Here is a 21,013-nt window from a genome sequence, read left to right as displayed (position 1 = left end):
TGGAAAAACTGGTGAGGCAATTACAGGCAGGTCCTGTCATCACGTTGAGGACATGTCTGGCAGTTCTGAGCCATATGGCACCCTGCACTTATGTTTCCCTTCATGTAAGGCTGTGCTTGCACCCCTCCGCGTGCCTGGCTCTAGGAACAGACCCTCCCAGCCAGGGTTGTGACTGTTTGCTGTCACCCCTCTGCTTTTGGCTGGGCCACCTCCTGCACCCCCGCTTCTGTCAGGAGACGCAGTTGTGTTTGACCCCTTCGCCTTGAAAGATAATTATTGATGTTTCTCATTCTGGACTGGAACTTCACCCAGGCAATCCAACAGCCTCACAAACTTTGCATTTTGTTAGCTGGGATTCGTAGCAGTGCCAAATGCAGGTTATGAGCTCTCCCACTGCCTGAGCTTGCCCAGGTAACGGCATATTTACATCATCACGTCAATGGGCTGGATGGAGCAAGAGCCCCATCCTGTAGATGACCTTCAGGACTGACATGCTCAGCAGAAGCATCAGATACATTTGCTACCAAGCTCTTATTCCCCTCTCTCCTGGAAAGATGAGGACTCTCCTGAGGACTGCAGGACTCAGGTCCTAGCGTTGAGCGAGGGTTGGCACCATAGGACAAGCTCAACGTTGACATGGCTGCAGGATGAGGTCGGGCATGAACATGCCTGCAGGTACTGACGAGGCAAAACTGGTGTCTGGAGAGGTGCTTGTAATAAGAACACCTGCAATACCAGCATATATGTGAGCAATGTATTTCAAAGAAATGTGGTTCCTGGTAAATAATCTTTCTTTTGGTGGCCAAAAATGGTAATGTAACTGCACTTATATAAGTAAGAGTTACCTTGTTATCTTGTGTAGTGAGAAGTGAATTGTTTGTGTCTTTTGTCATCCAAGAGGTTGCCTAGATCTGCGTAGGCTGTGGGATAGAAGATATCTCTTTTTTATAGCTCTCAACTTTAAAATATAAATAAGATTGTGTGTTAGGCAGCACACAAAGCAGAAGCATTTCTCTGAGTCTAAGCAGTGTTTTGTTTTCTCCCTGGATGCAATTACTAGGGGCTTTTGCTTCGTATAAAAACACTCAAACTGTGGAGTGCCTTTGCTACCAAATTTATCAGAATGCAGAACTAAAAGATCTGATAGGTCTTTTTCTCTACTCAATTCTGTTATGTTTGGGGTGTTGTGTGTCCGCTAAGTACCACATAGGGAACTTGTTTCTCCATCCAAACCGTATGTGACAAATTCAGTAAAGTTATCTGTGGGTGACATCTTTACAACTAGTTGTCAGTTTTATTACCCAAGTCACAGATCACTGTTTATACACGCCTTTGCTAAAATACTTCATTGCCAGTCAGGAAGAACACGAGTAATAGTATATAGCAAAAGCTGGCACAGCTTAAAATACAGTTAACAAAATACCCAATGCAGACTGAAGTAGAGAGAGTGTTTTGAGTCAGACTCCAAAGCTGCAAAAAGAATTTTTAACAGAAATCTCTGAAATTCTGTCAGTTTGAGGCAGAGGGTGCAAAGCCTTAGTAACAAGTAAGTACAGCGTGCTCATGCCTTGTTGAGACTCCAGGTTAGTAGCGACTTCTGCTTTGAGCAATTAGCCTCTGTTCAAAACTGAGTTTACTAAATTTTGAATGTCATTATACCTGTGTTTTACTTAGGGCAACAGATTTTACTATTATGGAAAAAATAGAAGTGATAAGGCTTGGTTGATGAACGTAATGATTTTAGAACACATTAATTAACAAGAGAGCTCACAAGTGCCTATTTCGAGCAGATGGAAAATCCAGGAAATCATCAGAGAGGTAATTGCACTGGTTATGGAGCCAGAAGAGAAGGGAAGAAGCTCCTGAAGGGAAGCTAAAGGGAAAAGGATCTGACAGAAATGTTGCCAGTCTCCCCTTCTTGATCAGGGCAGAAACCTCTCTGTGGAGAAAAGAGAAAAGGTACAAAATGAAAGGAAAAAAATGTGTGTAACAAAGAGCCAGGATCTTGCCCAGGGGAGATGCTGACTCCTCAGCTTCTTGAAAAAGAAGGAAATGGCACCAGCTGCATTGCAGGGGCGAACTAGCTGCTGCCACAGGAGAGGTGGCATTGAGGAACACCAAAACTATGGGAACTGTGGCAAGCTGTGGGTACAAAGCCTCAGCGATGCCATTAACAAACATCCAGCATCACCCACGCAGGGGCTGGATGCAGAAAGGTTGTCAGGAGTGTGTCAGCTGGTGCACAGCCAGCTCTGGAGGAAAGAGAGCTGAAGAAAAGTACGTCTGTGGAGGACAGTCACTAGTCTAGGAACGGAGGCAGACACATCTCCATCGATAGCTGCTCTTTGTCCGGTCCGGGATCAGCGCTCTGCGTCGTGGCACACCCTCTGATCAACCTGTAACTTCTGTTTAATCGTGGCAGACCAGCAGCCTGCAGGTATTTTGGTGAGTAACTGTCTAGACTAGAGCGATGCTGCACGAAAAGGAATATTGAAGCAAAAAGCTATATGAACCAGTTTCAAAAATGCAAGATGCAGTTTGAAGTGGACATCTCCTTCAGAGACGGGTCCAGGCGGTGCGACGGCCTCGGAGTAGCCTGAAGAACACATTGCTTAAATTAGGATTCAGAAATACCACTGAAGGATTCCTGAAGCTGGGGAGTTACAACTTCCGTGAAAATGAGTGACCAGGTAGAAGATCAGCAAAATCACATCTCCTCGCTGCAAGGAAGCCTGGGACAGCGTTAGAGAATACGCACAGGTGAGAGGAACCATCTATACTCCGAGTATCCATGTGGCTAACTGGATACTCCTACCACTGGGGTATTTGCATCTGGGGTCGGCAGATGCTGCTGGACCAGAGCGATGAAATAAGGTATAGGCCACCCTTCAGTCTTCTCTTTGATTCCTTGTTTGTTTTCCTTTGACCCTGTGAGTCTCTCCAGTAATTGCAAGTTGCCATGTTACAGCAGCAGAGCCCCAAACCTGTTGTCTGCCTCATGTCTTGTGCAGACTTTAAATTGCAAATAAACTTGATACTAGAGGAGAGGAACTGAGGAAGACTGAATAATAGGACAAGATCAAGACTCGGATACTACAGTGCCGAGGAGCCTCAAAGCACTGATAACAACAGATAAAACCAAATTACCTGAATCTGGGTGTATTTCGCAATTAAAAATAATGTTTTTAATTAAAATAATTCCAGTGGAGAAGGAAGTAGAATGTACAAATCATTAGGCAAGTTTTGTGCTCTTCCCATAACTTCCTGTAAAACACACCATAAATCTGCAAGCGCCTATTAAGAGCCCACTGTCAGGTTTCTGCGAAGCGCACGATGTAATACCCATTTTGTTACGTTCCTCTCGATGATAACATGGTCCTGTCACTCCCAGGGTAGATATACTGTGCTGTGCCTATCCATAATCATCAGGAAGAGGTATATATATATATATATATATATATCCTCCGGAAGGATACTGGTGCTCTGGTTACCCGGGACATAGAGAAGGCTGAGGTACTTAATGAATTTTTGCCTCAGTCTTCAATGGTAAAGCCTCTTGTCTTACCACCCAAGCTGTGGAAAGAACTAGCAGGGACTGTGAGGATGAACCACCGCCCACTGTACTTGAAGACCAGGTTCGAGAACATCTGAGGAACTTGAAGGTGCACAAGTCCATGGGACCTGATGAGATCCATCCGCGGGTCCTGAAGGAACTGGCGGATGAAGTTGCCAAGCCACTGGCTATTGTATTCGAGAAGTTGTGGCGGTCTGGCGAGGTCCCCGATGACTGGAAGAGAGGGAACATAACCCCCATTTTTAAAAAGGGGAACAAGGAGGACCCGGGCAACTACAGACCGGTCAGCCTCACCTCTGTGCCTGGCAAGGTCATGGAGCAGATTCTCCTGGGAACCATGCTAAGGCACATGGAGAGCAAGGAGGTGGTGGGTGACAGCCAACATGGCTTCACCAAAGGCAGATCGTGCCTGACCAACTTGGTGGCCTTTTACGATGGGGTGACAGCATCGGTGGACAAGGGTCGACCAATGGATGTCATCTACCTGGACTTGTGCAAAGCTTTTGACACTGTCCCGCATGACATTCTTCTCTCTAAATTAGAGAGTCATGGGTTTGATGGATGGACCACTCGGTGGATAAGGAATTGGCTCAATGGCCGCACTCAGAGAGTAGTGGTCAACGGCTCAATGTCCAAGTGGAGACCGGTCACGAGTGGCGTCCCTCAGGGGTCCGTGTTGGGCCCAGCCCTCTTCAACATCTTTGTCGGTGACGTGGACAGTGGCATGGAGTGCACCCTCAGCAAGTTCGCCGATGACACCAAGCTGTGTGGTGCCGTTGACACGCTGGAAGGGAGGGATGCCATCCAGAGGGACCTTGACAGGCTGGAGAGGTGGGCCCGTACCAACCTCATGAAGTTTAACCAGGCCAAATGCAAGGTCCTACATCTGGGTCGTGGCAATCCCAGGCATAAATACAGACTGGGTGGTGATTGGATCGAGAGCAGCCCTGAGGAGAAGGACTTGGGAGTACTGGTGGACGAGAAGCTCAATATGAGCCGGCAATGTGCTCTTGCGGCCCAGAAGGCCAACCGCGTCCTGGGCTGCATCAAGAGGAGTGTGGCCAGCAGGTCGAGGGAGGTGATTCTCCCCCTCTACTCTGCCCTTGTGAGACCTCACTTGGAGTACTGCGTCCAGTTCTGGAGCCCCCAACATAAGAAGGACATGGACCAGTTGGAGAGGGTCCAGAGGAGGGCCACGAAGATGATAAGAGGGCTGGAGCACCTTTCCTATGAGGACAGGCTGAAAGAGTTGGGGCTGTTCAGCCTGGAGAAGAGGAGGCTCCGGGGTGACCTTATAGCGGTCTTCCAGTACCTCAAGGGGGCCTACAGGAAAGATGGGGAGAGGCTGTTCAGGAGGGCCAGTTATGATAGGACAAGGGGTAATGGTTTTAAAATAGAGGGAGGTAGGTTCAGGTTGGATATTAGGAAAAAATTTTTTACTATGAGAGTGGTAGAACACTGGAACAGGTTGCCCAGAGAGGTGGTGGATGCTCCATCCCTGGAGACGTTCAAGGCCAGGTTGGACAAGGCCCTGAGCAACCTGATCTAGTTGGAGATATCCCTGTTCCTTGCAGGGGGGTTGGACTAGATGACCTTTGAAGGTCCCTTCCAGCCCTAACCATTCTATGATTCTATGATTCTAAGATGTCCCAACACAAGAAGGACATGGAGCTGCTGCAGCAGGTCCAGAGGAGGCCATGAAGATGATCTGAGGGCTGGAGCACCACTGCTATGGAGACAGGCTGAGAGAGTTGGGGCTGTTCAGCCTGGAGAAGAGAAGGCTCAGGGGTGATCTTATTGCAGCCTTCCAGTACCTAAAGGGGGCCTACAGGAAAGCTGGAGAGGGACTTTTTCCAAGGGCGTGTAGTGACAGGACAAGGGGCAATGGCTTTAAACTGAAAGAAAAGAGATTTAGATTAGATATAAGGAAGAAATTTTTCACTGTGAGGGTGGTGAGGCAGTGGAACAGGTTGCCCAGAGAAGTTGTAGATGCCCCATCCCTGGCAGTGTTCAAGGCCAGGGTGGATGAGGCTTTGAGCAACCTGGTGTAGTGGAGGGTTTCCCTGCCCATGGCAGGGGGGTTGGAACTAGATGATCTTTGAGGTCCTTTCCAACCCTAACCATTCTATGATTCTAAGATCTAGATTTTTAAAAAATGCTGAAAACGCTCTTTGATTTGCTGCGTTTCTATTTGAGGGTGTATTTATGATGGTGGAGAATCGCCCTCTCCCCCTCCCTGCAGCTCAGGGTGCTCGCAGACCTGAAGGTGAAAGTCTCCGACGACTGCACCATTAAAGAGGAGCTCCCACACGGAAAGCAGCGTGTGAGACAAACCCTCCTTCTTCCAGACCTGCGTTTCGGTGCAGGGCACGGTGGGGTTAATAGCAGAGCAGGTTACACCGGAGCTGTTTGCCGAGGGAGGCGATGGGAACAGATTGCCAAGGCACAATTACACTAAATGAAGGAAGCACGGGCCACACCTGTGCCTGGGACCCTGCGCTCCAAAGCCAGCCCTTGATTGGATCTCCAGAGACTTCCCGGAGGTAAAGTGTCAATTAGTGTAATGACCCTGGACTTTGTCCACTCCGTTCGCTCATTCTGAGCGTGGAATAATTTCACGGACGCTGAGGGATCTCTTTTAGCAAACTCCTCACAACACCACCTGCTCACCCTCTCATTCTTCCAGTGCTATTCCCAGCTCTCCTTCTGCAGGATTGTTGAACTAGCATACGAAATGCAGCATGCCCCGGAGGCGGCGAGGTCTGGATCTTCGTGCAGACAATAATGCCCAAACACCTGTACAGATAATATTGGGGTTTTTTTTCTGAACAGAGAATGCAGCAAACCCTGCCCTCCCAGCCCAGTCCTGCACATGCATTCAGGGAACTGATGGGACTCCATGTAAGAGTAAGAGAGGTTCCCAGCTCCGTTAACAACCCAGACTAATTACCGTGAAGTAATTATCTCCATCTTCTCTTGTAGGTTTTGTCTCAAAATGCACTTCTTGCATAGGGCTGGAGAGAGTTCTACCCCGCTGTGTGCAGTCAGTAAATACTTTACGAGTCGCTGAATGGATATTGGACCGTGGTGCGCTTTGTGCAGCTAGAAAGGTCTGTCTGAGCAAAACCTGAGCTGCTCAGAGTGAGGAATAGGGATCTCCATGGGGCCCAGGCAGGAAAATCAACCCTCACCAGGACGCACCGATTTGTCTCAGTGGGTGACTCGTTTCATGTGAATGCCAGCATGGGGGCTGGTGCCATCCTGCAGGCGTGGCAGTGCCCTGCTATGCATGGAGACCTGATGCACATCTGGATGAGGAAGATAGTTCATGCGTTCAATTGAGGCATCTGAAGACAATCTGTGATGCTGCGATCAGCTCTGGGGTCCCCAACATCAGAAGGACATGGAGCTGTTGGAGTGGGTCCAGAGGAGACCATGAAGATGATGCGAGGGCTGGAGCACCTCTGCTATGGAGACAGACTGAGAGAGTTGGGGCTGTTCAGCCTGGAGAAGAGAAGGCTCCGGGGAGACCTTCCAGCACCTTCCAGTACCTGAAGGGGCTACAAGGAAGCTGGAGAGGGTCTTTGGACAAGGGTGTGTGGTGACAGGACACGGGGCAATGGCTTTAAACTGAAAGAGGGGAGATTTAGATTGGATATAAGAAAAAAATTTTTCACTCTGAGGGTGTTGAGGCACTGGACCAGGTTGCCCAGAGAAGTTGTGGCTGCCCCATCCCTGGCAGTGTTCAAGGCCAGGTTGGATGAGGCTTTGAGCAACCTGGTGTAGTGGAGGGTGTCCCTGCCCATCTAGTTGGAACTAGATGATCTTGAAGGTCCCTTCCAACCCAAACCATTCTGTGATTCTGTGATCTTCCAGTATTGAATGACACCTTGAAGCACTCGCAGTCCGTCACTGTCGTGTACTTCAACACAAGGAAGACAGCTGCGATCGGATGTGTTTTAAGCTAGCGTCGGCAGGTTTAGCCAGCTTAAGAGCATGTTAAGCCCTACCAAGACAAGGTTTATAGGGTAGGGGTATGACTTGGAGCATAATCTATCCGTGTTCTTCAGCTTTAGCCAGCTTTGTACTTAACATGAGAAGCAAGAGTCTCTTCTACGTGCCGAGCCGTTTCTATCATGCTTTTGGGGAAGTCGTTCAGCCGATGCTAAGTGCTGAAATAATCTGAAAGTGTAGAAGCTGCAGGGGAGAGCAGTTCAAAACCACCAGGAGCCGAGGTTAGGCCAAGATTTCCTGTCACTGCTGAGCTGGCTGAAAAAGCCAGGAGTGCCCTGAACATGGGAATTAAAGCAAGAAGATGATTTAAACGACTCGAGCCTACTTTGTTACACTGCAGCATTCACATGGCTTAGATTGCTAATGAGCAACAATGCCGTGGATAAATGCAGTAGTTAAGATTATAGCAAAAAGATATTTTTTTTTTCCACTGCAACAGGACTGGCATATTTGGAGCAAAAAGCAGCAGTTGTGACAACGTATTGTTTATCTTTCATCCAGACCACAGCTGTGTTTTCCGCTGCTCTGTCCAGATTATAGCTAATTTGGAATCCTACGTATGAAAAGCCATTTCAATGGATGAAATTGGGCTCTCTCTTTAGCACTTCAATATTTGCAAAGATGCTGTGGAGCATACTTAGTTAGCAGCAGCATTTTATCTTATGAGTCCACTCCAAAAGAAGATCTTAAATGCTGGAGAGATGACACGAGGTATGTGACAGAAATAAACACATTAGGTAGTTACGAGAGCAGCAGCAGGAGGCATTAAATGATTTGATATCTAGAGTATCTGTTAGACTCTAACAATTGATTAAAATACGTATTAATTCATATTAATCCTTAATACGAGGATCTTAATGAAGTGTGATTAGCTTGAGTTTGGAAGAGCTTTCAAATCCTGGCACAACAGGCACGTTAGAAATCTAAAACTCCGAAATACACACGCCTCCCTAAACTGCGTTTCACCTCCGTTTCCATCACTAGAGTTCGGAGCCTTTAAACATTCCTGGCTCCCCCGTTTCATCCCGTCTCCAGCTCGGATGTCCAGTGTGCTGTGTACATCCCTGGTACTCGCCTGCGGAGTGTTTGTCTCGGCAGCTTTTTCCCCCGTGCAGGCTCTCCCGCGTTCGCTGCCTCCGCACGTCAACACCGGTTAGCTTTAAACCTCTCTGCCTCTTTTAAAAATCTGCTTTGATTATTATTTTGGGTTTTTTTTTCAAGCATGCTGCCGCTGGGCTGGCGATCCTGTTTGCTTGAAATGCGACCAGAGGGCTTCCAGATAAAATCTCGCCAAACTGAAGGGCTGTTGTGCCACCGGGATGCAAGGCTGGCTGCGCCAAGCGATGGCTGAGTGTCCTCATCGGGGTCTGAGTCAGAGCTGGGCTTTGGCAGCTCCCAAATTTCTGCCCGTCCCGCCGTCTGCAGCAGAGCCTTTGGGGCAGCGCAGGAATAAGCAGCGGGCTGCTGTGAGAGCGAAGGTGGGATGTGCCAGGGAGAGGAGCAAGCAAATTCGGGAGCTTTGCAAGAATAGCCTGAATTTCAGGGTGGTCCGTACGGATCACACAGGCGGTCCCGGCGATAGCCTGTCCACCAGGATACAGCTAGCTGGGTGTGAGAGCAACAGATTAGTTTGCTCGAGCTTGTCATTTCACATTCCCTTCCGGTTCTCTATCAGCAAAGCTCAGGCCCATCCCCACAATCAGCTTCTCTCTGGATGGTTGCCGAGATGTGATATTTATAGGGTTTACTGGAAACTGTTGGCACGTTACTGGTCTTCGAAATGTGATTGTTTTTCAAAGAAGGAAATGAGCTGGAGTGTGGGGCTGGTGGCCAGCTTGGACTGTAAGCAAAGGGAGCCTGAGGTCAGGACCGAGCTGCATTGTTTCTTTTATCTTCAGAAGCAATTTGCCGCTCTCTGGTTTTTAAGTGACTCTTAATGTGATGGACAAAATGAGATCATGGGGTCGTAATCTTCCATTTTAGAAATACTTGAGGTATTAGTGAAGTACACTCTGAACCACTTAAACAAGTACCTACTGGAGTAATCGGGTGGATAAAAATCTGGTAATTTATAACCCTGTATGAGGGCTTGGAGCATGACAGATGGGTCCCAGCTTGGAATAATAAAGCTGGAATGGAAGAATGTAGATGGGGCAGAACCTCAGGGTGGATGTTGCGAAATGGAGGAGGTATTCTTGTCTTGGACAAGACACTTCTATTCTTCTTCTCCATCTTCCTGTTTGCATAATATTAGTTCATCTTACTTGGTGATTGTGAAGTTTTACCAGCCAACGGTTTTATTTGAAACCCTTAGCTTGAGAACACTCTTGAAAAACAAAGTATTGACGTTACCTTCGTTTCCCTGAAATAAACACCTCTGCGTGATGCACGTGCTGCAGAAAAGCACTTTTTGAAAGAGCAGAGGATGAACGCGCGGAGAGCTGGGTGACCTCTTGGTTTATGTGCTAACGTGTCTAGCGAGGAGTTTGTCCTGTGCCTTGGAAGTCTCCCTTGATAACTATTTAAGGCACAGCTTGAGGACAACCCCAGAAGCACCGTCCTTCGTATGTGCCACCTTTCCTCCTTGGAAAGTATCTGCCTGACTACGAAGCGACACGTTTGGGGCTACTGGGACTAGCAATTTTCCAAGCTGAAGCCCCATGCCAGGAGCCACGTGCTGCTTTGCCGGGGACAGCAGGCCACCTGCCGTCCTTGCTGCCCTGAGCAGAGCATCTCAGACCCGCAGCCTCCAGGCCCAGCTGGGCTGGACTCCAGCAGCCCAGATGCTTCATTCCCCTACAGACCCGTGGGCAGTTAGTGTCGACTGTGTGTTTACATGCTCTTCCTCCTCCTCTGTGGCCCAGGAGAAGTCTTCTGACCTAGCTTAGTGATGTGGACACTGTAATGATGCTGTGCATGAAGCCCCACTAATAACTTCTATGTTTTTTTCTCACGTTCTAGTTTTGCCAGCGATGAATACCAAAGGGTTTTGGGGCAAATATCTGCCGTTGTCCAGCAGCACAAAGCGACCATGGTGCCAGGGGAGCCACAGCTTAACGTGTGCGACAAGGCTGTCATGGTGAGTGGTTAAAGCATAAATACCTTTGAGAATCCTTAGCTCAAAACATATTTTGTAAAGGCTTTAAAAATGTCACCTAATGCTGGGAAGGGATGGAGAAGAGATACACTCTTGCCCATTTGAAGGGCTGTCTGACAGTTCCATGGAGGAGAGGGCTGTTTGTTGAAGGCAGTGGCTTGGGAAAGCTCATGCAAAGTGAGTGGGTTAGGTCTGGAAAGTCTACCAACATGCTCTGGTAAACTCTGTGGCTTCCTTCCTTAGAGATATGGCAGGATCTACGGCTGTAGATCCTTCTCCTTTCTAATCCCCTTTTGCAAATCTCAAGTCCTCAGTGTTTTGAGTGGTAGGACTGGGACAGTGGCTCTTTTTTCAGTGATGTGTGTGAGTATCTCTGGTCTTGCTCAGTCTCCTCCAATTCCATCCATGCTTGACTTTTCCAAAGTCTTTATGGCTTGAAGCATGACAAACAGTTTCAATTCTGTTTTCTGTTTCAAATTGCATGTTAGGAAGTTACAGTTTGGCTTTCCTGTCAGATGCTGCTTGGTTTGTTAAGAACCTGGGAAAGAAACCGGATAGTTTGTAGGAGGTAAAGTTGTCAGATGACAAGAGTTTGTGTAGTCTAAGGGGATGTGCCTGTGGACTGACGCAAAATAGTAACAGGCAAAATCCTTCTGACGCTGAAATAATCTTCTGAAACAGTCAGTACCTGCTACTTAGGGACTATCTCCAGCCAGCCAGAAAAGTATAAAATGTGGAGCTGCGTCTCCTTTGTAAGAAGGCAAAGATCTTTTTTAGCTTTGTCACATCTTTTTATTTTTGGATGTTAAGTAGGAAAAAGATTTGAAGGGCCATTGTTTCTGTGTTGTTTTCTTTCCTTATTCAACTTTTCCCTTAATAAACACTGTTCTGTGCTCCTCTGGGACCTTTCGGGTTCAGGCACTCTCCCCAGTGCCTGGCTGCTGCCAGAGACCTTCACTGGAAAGGCATTTCTTCTGTGCTAACTCCCACTCCAAAACTGGTTCATAAATCGTAGGCGTGCTCCGCTGTTCTGTGCCTACCCTGGTGCAGTGTGTTTAGGTGCTGTGAAAACATCTGGCATCCCTGTTTGTCAACAAACAGTGTCTTTGGGTTGCATAATGGAAAAAGTGCTGGACTGGAGGTCCCGTACTGAGCCCCGAGGAGAGGGCTGGGGTACGGGACAATTCAGAGTCAGTCTTCTCCCTGAGCGTGCCTTGTTCTCTCTCATTTGGGTAGAAGTTTTGCAGACGATGGGCTGCCACTTCTGCTTTGGCTATGACCATGTCCAGGGCTTGGCCAAGCCCAGTTGGGCCTGCCTGGTCTGTAAGCAGAGGCAGCTGATGACAGCTCCAATGCTTGGCCAAGCTCAAACCAGACCATTCAGGCTGTCTGAGGCAGAAAGCCCTCCCTGGTGGGCTGGGGGTGTTCTAATCCCAGGAGAAATGTTCAAATCCCAGCAGGCAACTTTTTTAGATTATGAGCTTTCCATTCTATGTAAACTCCTAACAGGCCAATTACACTGTCACAAAACTAAAATAAACCGGCATCAAATTATCGCCTTTTGAGACCAGAGATGAAGATAACCAAATCTTTTTGGAGTGATAGTACTGCTGCGGTTGATTGGGCCCTAAATCTATCTTTAGGGGATGGTGGGAGATAAATATCACCTACTAATAATATGCCTAACACTGTCTTCTAAATTCTGTCACCTATTTATTCAATATGGGCATTTAATATCCTTTCTGGGACAGAGGAGAATTGTCTTTACTTATACACAAGCAAAGCAGATGGATCGTTCCGTAGCTACTGCAGTCTCGGGGTTGATGCAAACGCAGCAGCATCAGCCCTCCTGAGCAGGGGAAGTGTTTGCTGGCCCATCTGTGGTGTATCCCACCAGCCGTGTAGATGGAGCTCCCGTGGAGCCAGTTGTGCTGTGTTTGCCTCCCATGGAAGCGTAGGAGAAATTGCTCCGTGCCGTGGAGCCGTGCTGGCTTGACTGCATGTTTGACTTGCAGCACACATGGTGTCCTCAGGGCTCTCAGGAATTACAGCATGGATCCAGGAAAGCCCACTCGGACTGCGAGACTGAAGCAGATACAGTTTGTTTGTTTTTTTTTCCAAAAGAACGAACGTTTAATTTGTTTCTTTGGGTTTCTGGTGCTTCTACAGAGTGGTCAGGCATCTGAAATTTCCAGCGGTGGTTGCACGTTTTAAAATTGAGAAACGGATTTAGAAAACAGTATTGATTGTTCTTAAACCGTCTGGAGCCCTTCGTGCAGCGAGGTGCCTTCTGCCAAAGCTCCCCTCCATGGCCTGCTCCTCCTGCAGAGATAGCTGGTGTCTCACTGCCATCTGTTGTCAGCTCCATGGAATAGGAACCTGCTCCGGCATTTGTCCTGGGGTTAAGCTTTTGTTTTACTCTATAGGAATTCAATTCCAAGAAAACGTAAGCGACTTGAAGGATAAAAATAAATAAAATGAAAGGCAATAGGTCAGAGCTGAACTGTTGTACACATGCTGGAGAAAGGTAGTACAAGAAATAAGGGAGGCAAATAGTTTTGGTCTATAAGCACTGGAGTAGTTGTCTCATCAATGCCTCCTGTTCCATCTGTTCATGAATTCATCCATCAAAATCATAGAATCACAGAATGGCATAGGTTGGAAGGGACCTCAGAGATCATCTAATGCAACCTCCAAAATCCCAGTGTTCTTATCTCTCACACCCTTGGCCTTCTGATGCTTTTTGCTTGTTTCCTCTAGAAAGTGCATGGATATCTTAGCACTAAGAACGATAACTCTTTCCTGGATCCCTGGAAAATTGGGGATTTCACCTCAAGGTCTGCTTGCTCCATGCTACTACAGGGAAGAGAGGAAGGTCGCTGGAGTCCCAGCAGACTGCATTTGTACAGGAGAGACCATTGTATCCCAGAAGAGGGAATCATCTGCTGCAGAAGGATTTGTAGTCTTTCCTAAAGCTGTTTTGGAATAGCATTTGGAGTTGGGAAGTTGATGAGCCCCAGAGCATCAGCTGCAAGAGGGGTTTCATTTTTCAAGCAGGACATAAGAGCATCTTTGTGAGAATCGAAAGGGGTTGGTTACAGTACAGGGCTGAGCAGGTACTCAGTACGAATAACTTTTCTGTATATTTTTTTTTTTTAACAGAATTGGTCACCCCCAGGCTGTGAGAAGCTAGGGAAGTGCCTGACACCACCCAAGTCTGATCCTAAGAAGTGCTTTTGGCCTCACTGATCTTCTCTGCAGCCCTCAAAAGCTACACGGAAAAGCTGTAACCAACCAGACATACGATTTACAAAGCATGTCTCCTCATGCTGGCACTCCTGTTTACACAGGAAGGGTGTGATGTATGTATGATGTCATCATTTGCTCTTCCAAACGGGCCAGTGTTTATATTGCTAGCACTCAGGGTTTAGCTTGTACTCTTCAGTCGTTGTAGCTGTTTCCGTAAAAGGTAACTTTTCAGCAAAGACTCTTTCCACTGTGAAAGCTCTCTGGACAACCACAACTCTGCCACCACCTCAGGAGCCCCATGGATGCGCTGTTCTTCTTGCTCCTTCCACCCTACCTGCTGTCTCCAATCCCTGCTCATTCAGATGCCCCAACAGCAGCCACGGGGGACTGTTCAGGAAGCTCACAGCCGCCAGAAAACCCTGCCCAAACTGCCCGTGTTTTGTTTGCTGGTAACTTGTTGTTTTAACATTTGATTTCCGTTGTTAACTTTTCGGACACCAACTTGTTTTCCCTTTCTTTCTGAACTTGCAAGTACTGGGTGCAGCTGTACGGCCCAGACGGCTGCTGTGCATCGCTGGGTGCAAACAAGTGCTCCCTCCTGTTCCCAACTAAGGGGCTGGCTCCGGGGAGGAGAACACCCCTACCTTCCTTCCATCAGTAGCTGCAAACATTCCCTAGGTAACGGTATAAAGAAATTTGAAGATTGTATTCATGTAAGTATTGCCTTATTGATGATGTGCAGGATATTCTTAGGGCGCTGAGGGTCAGTTGTTCATTTAAGGGGTTTTCTTCATTTCCAGAAATCTGGGTCCAAATATGGTTTAAGTCACGCTTCTAGTCTCATGACCTGGGCCCAGCCAACTGCAGGCTCAGAAATGCCCGTTTACATCAGATGTTAACTCTTGACCCTGTTTCCAGCATACACTCTCGGAGGAATTCTCCTTGTGCAAACTTTCCACAGCCTGGCTGTAGCACTTCTCTGAACAGAGTTCATGGTCAGTGCCGATCCTTCGCAGAATTTCATGTTGCAAATTCCTCATCTGCTTCGAGCCTGTTTTACACCCTTTGTTAATTGCTAATAAACGTGTCTCGAACGAAACACAGCAAGGTTTTTCTGGGGCTTCAGGGGAGCAGCTAGAAGCAACCCCGAACAGGCTGTTTGCACCACCGACAGCCCCACTTCCACCCCTCCAGTGCTCTATACAGTACACGAGCCCTCTCTGCATGGCGTTGGGCTGCCTTGGGAAAAAACAACCTACTCTCTACCTGCAAACAGCCCCGCTTCTTTCCCAAGCAAAGCTTGGGGTCGGCTTGAGACGAGTTGAGAGCTCTGCTGCCGTGTAACTGCTGTGCTACTGCCTGCCACGGGCTGCTCGACTGCTTGTTCGTACCCTCCCTGTAATCCCAAACGCTCTCATTCTCTCCGTTCCCGTGGTTTATACTACCTGTAATCCCCTCCGCAGTAAATCCTAGTGTATATCTTATGAAGCTGGATAATCCTATAAGATTGTAATAAGAACCACGCTTGACTCGGCTCTTACTGCTCCACCTTTCAGAAATCCCAGCCGACATTTCATGTGCCGGCAGCGCCTCTGAATCTCTCTCTCTGCACGTCTGCAAATGGTGTTTGTTTATAGTCCAAATGTCTTCGCTGCCTTTTGATGTTCCTAATTGTCGTCGCAGTATATTGAGGCGTTTCCAGTTCATCCATAATGTTTCTCCTTCTTTTGACATAGTGGGGATAGCTCAAGTCTTGAGACATTCTGATCAGGCTGTTCTCCAGTGGTGCTCTAGGAGAAGGACTGGTAAGAGGACCTGCAGCGATCGTGCACGTCTGTCGGCACAGGAGGCTGGACAAAACCAGTAACATCCCATTTTCTGGGTCTGGTCCACCTCTGCTTTAGTGCTTCTGTTGCTCAGGAGTGTTCAGAGCCCTGCAGTTGGCTGTTATCAGCAGATAAAGATACCACCAGAGGAGGGAGTCCGTCACTGCAACTCCCTGAAAATCCCCGGCAGCCCGCAAATAGTTATGAACGTGTCTGCTGCGAATTAGGGCCACGAAGATGATCTGAGGGCTGGAGCACCTCTCCTATGGAGACAGGCTGGGAGAGTTGGGGCTGTTCAGCCTGGAGAAGAGAAGGCTCTGGGGTGATCTCATAGCAGCCTCCCAGTACTTAAAGGGGGCCTACAGGAAAGCTGGAGAGGGACTTTGGACAAGGGTGTGTGGTGACAGGACAAGGAGCAATGGCTTTAAACTGAAAGAGGGGAGATTCAGATTGGATATAAAAAAAAAAATTTTCCTTCTGAGGGTGTTGAGGCACTGGCACAGGTTGCCCAGAGAAGCTGTGGCTGCCCCATCCCTGGCAGTGTTCAAGGCCAGGTTGGATGAGACTTTGAGCGACCTGGTGTAGTGTAAGGTGTCCTTGCCCATGGCAGGGGGGTTGGAACTGGATGATCTTTGAGGTCCCTTCCAACCCAAACCATTCTGTGATTCTATGAATTGTAACAGCACTTTGTCTTTTCTACGCGCCGCTCGTTAGGAGATCGCGTCGCAGGATCGCAGCTCGCTGGCTGAGCACTAGCCCAGGCACGTTTCTGGGTTCTTAGCCTTTGCAGTACGTGCATCGTGAGCATACTGGGATGCCTGCTGCCCCGTGTCCCCTGCCTGCCTGCCTGCCACTTTGTTCTTTGCTCTTCCACAGCTTGCAGTTGTGAAGAGACTGCTTTTCCCCTCTCTGCGTAACTTGCTCGGACAAGCCACCCTGTTCTCAGCACACAGTGTTTGTCTGGTTACCCGGCGCACAAAGTCCTCATCCCTCATTTAAAATAATCTCTCAGTGCATAGATACTGCATGTAAACTTTGCACTGGAAGGCTGGCTGCCATGTAAGTGAGTTGACTTGATGTCTGTTTATTATCTACTTTATATCCATTTTTTATAAAAAAGATCACAGCTTAGTGTGAAGAAGCCACAGCTTTAAATGCAAATTAGAACAGCTTACAGCTGGATAGCTAGGAAGAATTTTACATCCATGCCTTTCCCAAAGATGTACAGATTTTGAAGTTGTGAGATGAAGAACTAATGAAGAAAAATAAACTAATTTATCAGAAGTGCCTTATATGATTTGTCTGTGCGCACCTGTAAAACAGCTGAATAACACCTTGCTTTGGGACCGTCTCGCAGATACGCCTTCCGGATCATGCGACTGCCTTGGGTTAAAAATAGCTTGTTTTGTTTTTCCTGTATTATTTTTAACGTGGATCAATTTCCCAGCCCACACAGCTGCCCAAGTGCAATTCAGATGCTGGCGCGGGGACCAGGGGCATACGTGGCCTGAGGTCGTGTCCACCAGCACGGCCGTGGGGATGGGCACTGCCCACCTGCAGCGTTCACGTGGGCTGGCTCCAAAACACCGATACGCACCTTGGATCACGAAACAGCACGTACCACCACATCTGCCCCTAACAATTATCCTCAGCCTCTGATTTGAAGCTGGTTGGCATAATAGTCACCCAGTTTTGGGAACTGCCCATACTGGGGCAGGTGTGGGCTTTGCAGGGGCTGCTTGTGGCACCTGCCTGGGGTTGTGTGTGCAGTAGTGGTTGGCAGAGGAGCGGGGCTGGTGGGGTTTACTGGCTGGCCGGGGACCTGCAGCAGTGAAGTTGGTTTGTTGGTGGCTTCTTTTCTCAAGCTGCAAGTAAGAGCTAAAGGAAAGATGATGTCTGTCTAAGGCTGCTTCCATGTGATGTTCCTTTATATTTAAATACGTCTGCTAAATGCTAAAAGCTTAATATCTGCTTGGGCTAAGAGTCCAAGGAATTTCTTTCTTGCCTTTAATTTCCAATTAGCTGAGCCTCTCGAGTCTCCCTGCTCTGCCCCTGAGGCTGTGTTATCATCCGACCCTCCATGCAGAGAAGCTTCTGAAATTGATGTAACTAATAATCATGGAAAAAGTCCCACTGCATTTACAGCCTATGGCTGCAAAAACGGAGCCTTGATTTAAAATCCTGCAGCGACAAATGGATTATTTCGGTGGCAAATTAGTCTCTGCGGACCAACAATTTGGGGATCTCAACACTGGAACTGGAAAGCAGAAGATCAATTCCGGACACTTGGAGCTGAGGTTAATGCCCTGCCAACACTGAGTGCAGCGATGGAAGATAACACGCCTCTGCGTTTCAGATGGGCAGCCGAGGAGCACAGTGTTGGAAGTGAAAATGGGCAAGTTCGGAACGAGAGCGAGCGATGCCCACGTATTTGCTAATAAAACGTTACGCTGCGCCTGGGGACTGAGCTTTCAGGCGAGTGCTGAGGATGACAGTGGGCTTTTCCTAAAGAAACTGGAACTAATTTTGCCGAGAAGGAGGCTGTCGAACTCGGGACGCTCGGTGCCGCGTGGAAGCTGGCATTTCTCGGTACCTGGAGAGTCGAGCCTTTCCCGAACGCGGTGGACGGCTTCCAAAATCCTCCTGATTTCACATAAAGCGAAGCAGATGAGATGAGGATCTCCCGAAATTTGGAGAATGCTGTTTTTTCCAGTGAGGACATCTTCACAGTCACCGTGTGAAATAATTTCAGCAGCTGGAGGAAGACCTTTTGGAGGTGAGAATGGTTTGAATGGGGGCTCGGGAGGGGAAGGCCGTGCTGGGAGGCACTGGATTGTCTGCAGAGTTGCCAGCAGCCTCTTCAGCAGAGCTAGATGAGAAATCTCTCCCTGGGGATCTTGCTGTTGTCCTCAGCACTGGGAAACTTTACAAACAAGCACTCCAAGAGTTACTCTGGAGTGCTTGTTCGGTGTCCAGATAACTGGTTTGCAGTTAGAGTGGCTTGTTTCCCGTTTCTCTTAGCAGTTAAAATACTTGGAAATAGACTTTTGCCTTTGTTTTCTGATAGTGTTTGATGTGAGTTTTTCATATGGTACCAGAGAGCGACACGGCGGTGCCTCTGGAATTAAACTGTTAGTTTTCAAGCACAGTTGTAAGGGAAGAACTGAAATCTCATTTTAAGTTCTTTTTTTTTTTTCCTTCGGAAACTGGCTATTTTAAACGTCAAGAAAAGACTCCATTTGCCTATTTTCTTTATATCCCCTTCCACCATTTACTGTTTGGTTGTTGCTCAAAGTCTAGTTCTAGGATTATATAAATCCTAAATAAAGGTGGATCCCTGGCCAAAAGCCTGTGGTCTCTTACGAGTGAAAAAAACCCTCTGCCATCCAGCTTCTGGAGAGAGCCAATCTGGCAGCTGGCGTGGGATTCTCTATGCCTTTTCCCCTCCTGGAGTCACTTAATACCCTTCTGGGCGATATGTAGGGTGGTAGCACGATTCCCATCTGAAAGGGATAGGGGCCGAAAAGCCCGTCGGCCCGTTCGCCAGCAGCGAGGAATGCGTGCCAAATCCATTCGTTTTGGATCGGACTCAAAAATACCCTCCCAGCTTGGCCAGGCTGGCCAGAGGCGAGAGAGAGGGGGGTTTGGTGTCTTCTCCAAGGGCCTGATCCGACCTGCTGCAGCGGGCAGGAGGTGCTGAGTTTGGCCCCGTACAAACGATGCTGTGGAAGGGCAGAGGCGATTCGCGATGATTTCGCCTCTTTTGGGGGGGGGGGGACAAAGCTAGCTCGTTATTTACTATGGACACTTTGCTCCGGAGCCCAGGGAGCTGGCTGGGGAACTGCATTCTTCTGGTGTTGAAATAAGATATTTCAAGTTTGTTGGTTTTTTTTTTTCAAATGGGTTTAAAGTGCATGCGTTTCTAAAGCTGAAATTGAAACGAAACGTTCCAGCGGATTCGAAAGGAAATTTTAGTTCTCATTTCCCCTTGTGGGGTGTGTTGAAATTTTGGGCATTTTGTTCCACTTCACACTCAAGTTTTAAAATTCTTGATGGAACAGAAACTTCCATACTCAGCACAGCTCTTCTAATTGCCTGGTTGAGCGGATTAGAGTTAGCTCTCAGGCTTTTATACCCCTAGTTTCTGTGTTCACTGGCTAAACACTCTCGTATCAGGATCTCAAAGCACTTTTAAATCACTGAGTACCTCTGTATCCAAAAGAGGCAAAGCCGGTGTCCCCCTGCTACAGGACCCTCTGGGGGGGCCGGATATGGGGCAGTGGTTCCTCTGCCAGGCACAAAACAGCCCTAAACCTCTACGAGCCACAAGCGGAGGTCGAGACACCTCCCCGGTGATATTCCAGAGCCGAAGTCCTTTGACATCACATTTGGACATCAGTCCTAGGAAAGTTCTTTTCAGATGGAAATTGGAGTAGGAGTCAAGTGCTGTTGTTTGAAAGGTTGAACAATTACAGGGAAAACTAATTTACTTTGGACATTAAAAACCAGTCTGTACTGGTAGGTGCAATTCTTGTCCTTTGAAAAGGAGGATTAACGAGGTGAAATTCTGACTGAGATCTGAGAAATATTATTCAAACCTGAGCTGGCATGTGGCATAATTTCTGGCAGCTGACTCACTGGAAGTCCAATTCCATGTAACCTTTTTGCTCTTCCTGGCAGAACTGATGGTGTCTGAGAGGCCTGATCCCGCATCAAAGCAGGAGAGATTCCCCCAGCTGTTGCTTCACCTGGCTGCTGGACACAAAGGGACTGGTGGGAACCGTGGGCAGCTCATCCCGGTGAGAGCCACTGCTTTGCCTGGGGTCGGGAGGCCTGGGAACCTCACTTATCCTCAAGAAAAATGTTGTGGTGTCTCCTGGTAGTAATCGCAGTGATTGTTTAGGAGGGTCACCAACAAGGAAAGTGTGATGAAGACCCCAGCTTATGGATCCTGCATCAGCCAGAGGCAGAAGGCAGGGATGCCTGGTGTGTGCACTGCAGGCAGGCTGCAGGAGAGCCCTTTCCCAGCTCCTGCTTGTTTCCATGGGTAGGGAGATAAATTCCACCACTTCCATCCGCCAGGAAGAAGAGGAGTTGCTGGAACAGCTCATTGTCCGGTGTCGTGGTTGGTAAGGTTACAAGAGAAACCCTTCCAGCTCATCCGAGGGAGCGAGGGTGTTGCAAAGCTCCTGTTCCAGTGGAAGGCTGTGTGCTCCGTCCGTGTTTGCTTCTCTGGAACAGCTGCTAGAGAGG

At 48.2% G+C, this 21,013-nt stretch overlaps 1 protein-coding gene across 1 annotated transcript in view; it reads left to right on the top strand.

The window, feature by feature from the left end:
• Positions 1–16,065, top strand: part of GALNS (galactosamine (N-acetyl)-6-sulfatase) — a 50,444-nt gene extending 34,379 nt beyond the window's left edge. Inside the window, exons 13-14 of the mRNA XM_086620740.1 lie at positions 10,550–10,667; positions 13,848–16,065. Of these exons, the coding sequence (XP_086476866.1) occupies positions 10,550–10,667; positions 13,848–13,934 (205 nt within the window). The 3' untranslated portion in view covers positions 13,935–16,065. The remainder of the gene's footprint in view (positions 1–10,549; positions 10,668–13,847) is intronic.
• Positions 16,066–21,013: the final 4,948 nt, after the last annotated feature.

This window comes from Tauraco erythrolophus, chromosome 15, assembly GCF_009769465.1.
Source record: "Tauraco erythrolophus isolate bTauEry1 chromosome 15, bTauEry1.pri, whole genome shotgun sequence".
NCBI classification, from domain to species: Eukaryota; Metazoa; Chordata; class Aves; order Musophagiformes; family Musophagidae; genus Tauraco; species Tauraco erythrolophus.
Note: the sequence above shows the minus strand (reverse complement) of the source record. Positions and strands in the feature narration are given on the sequence as shown.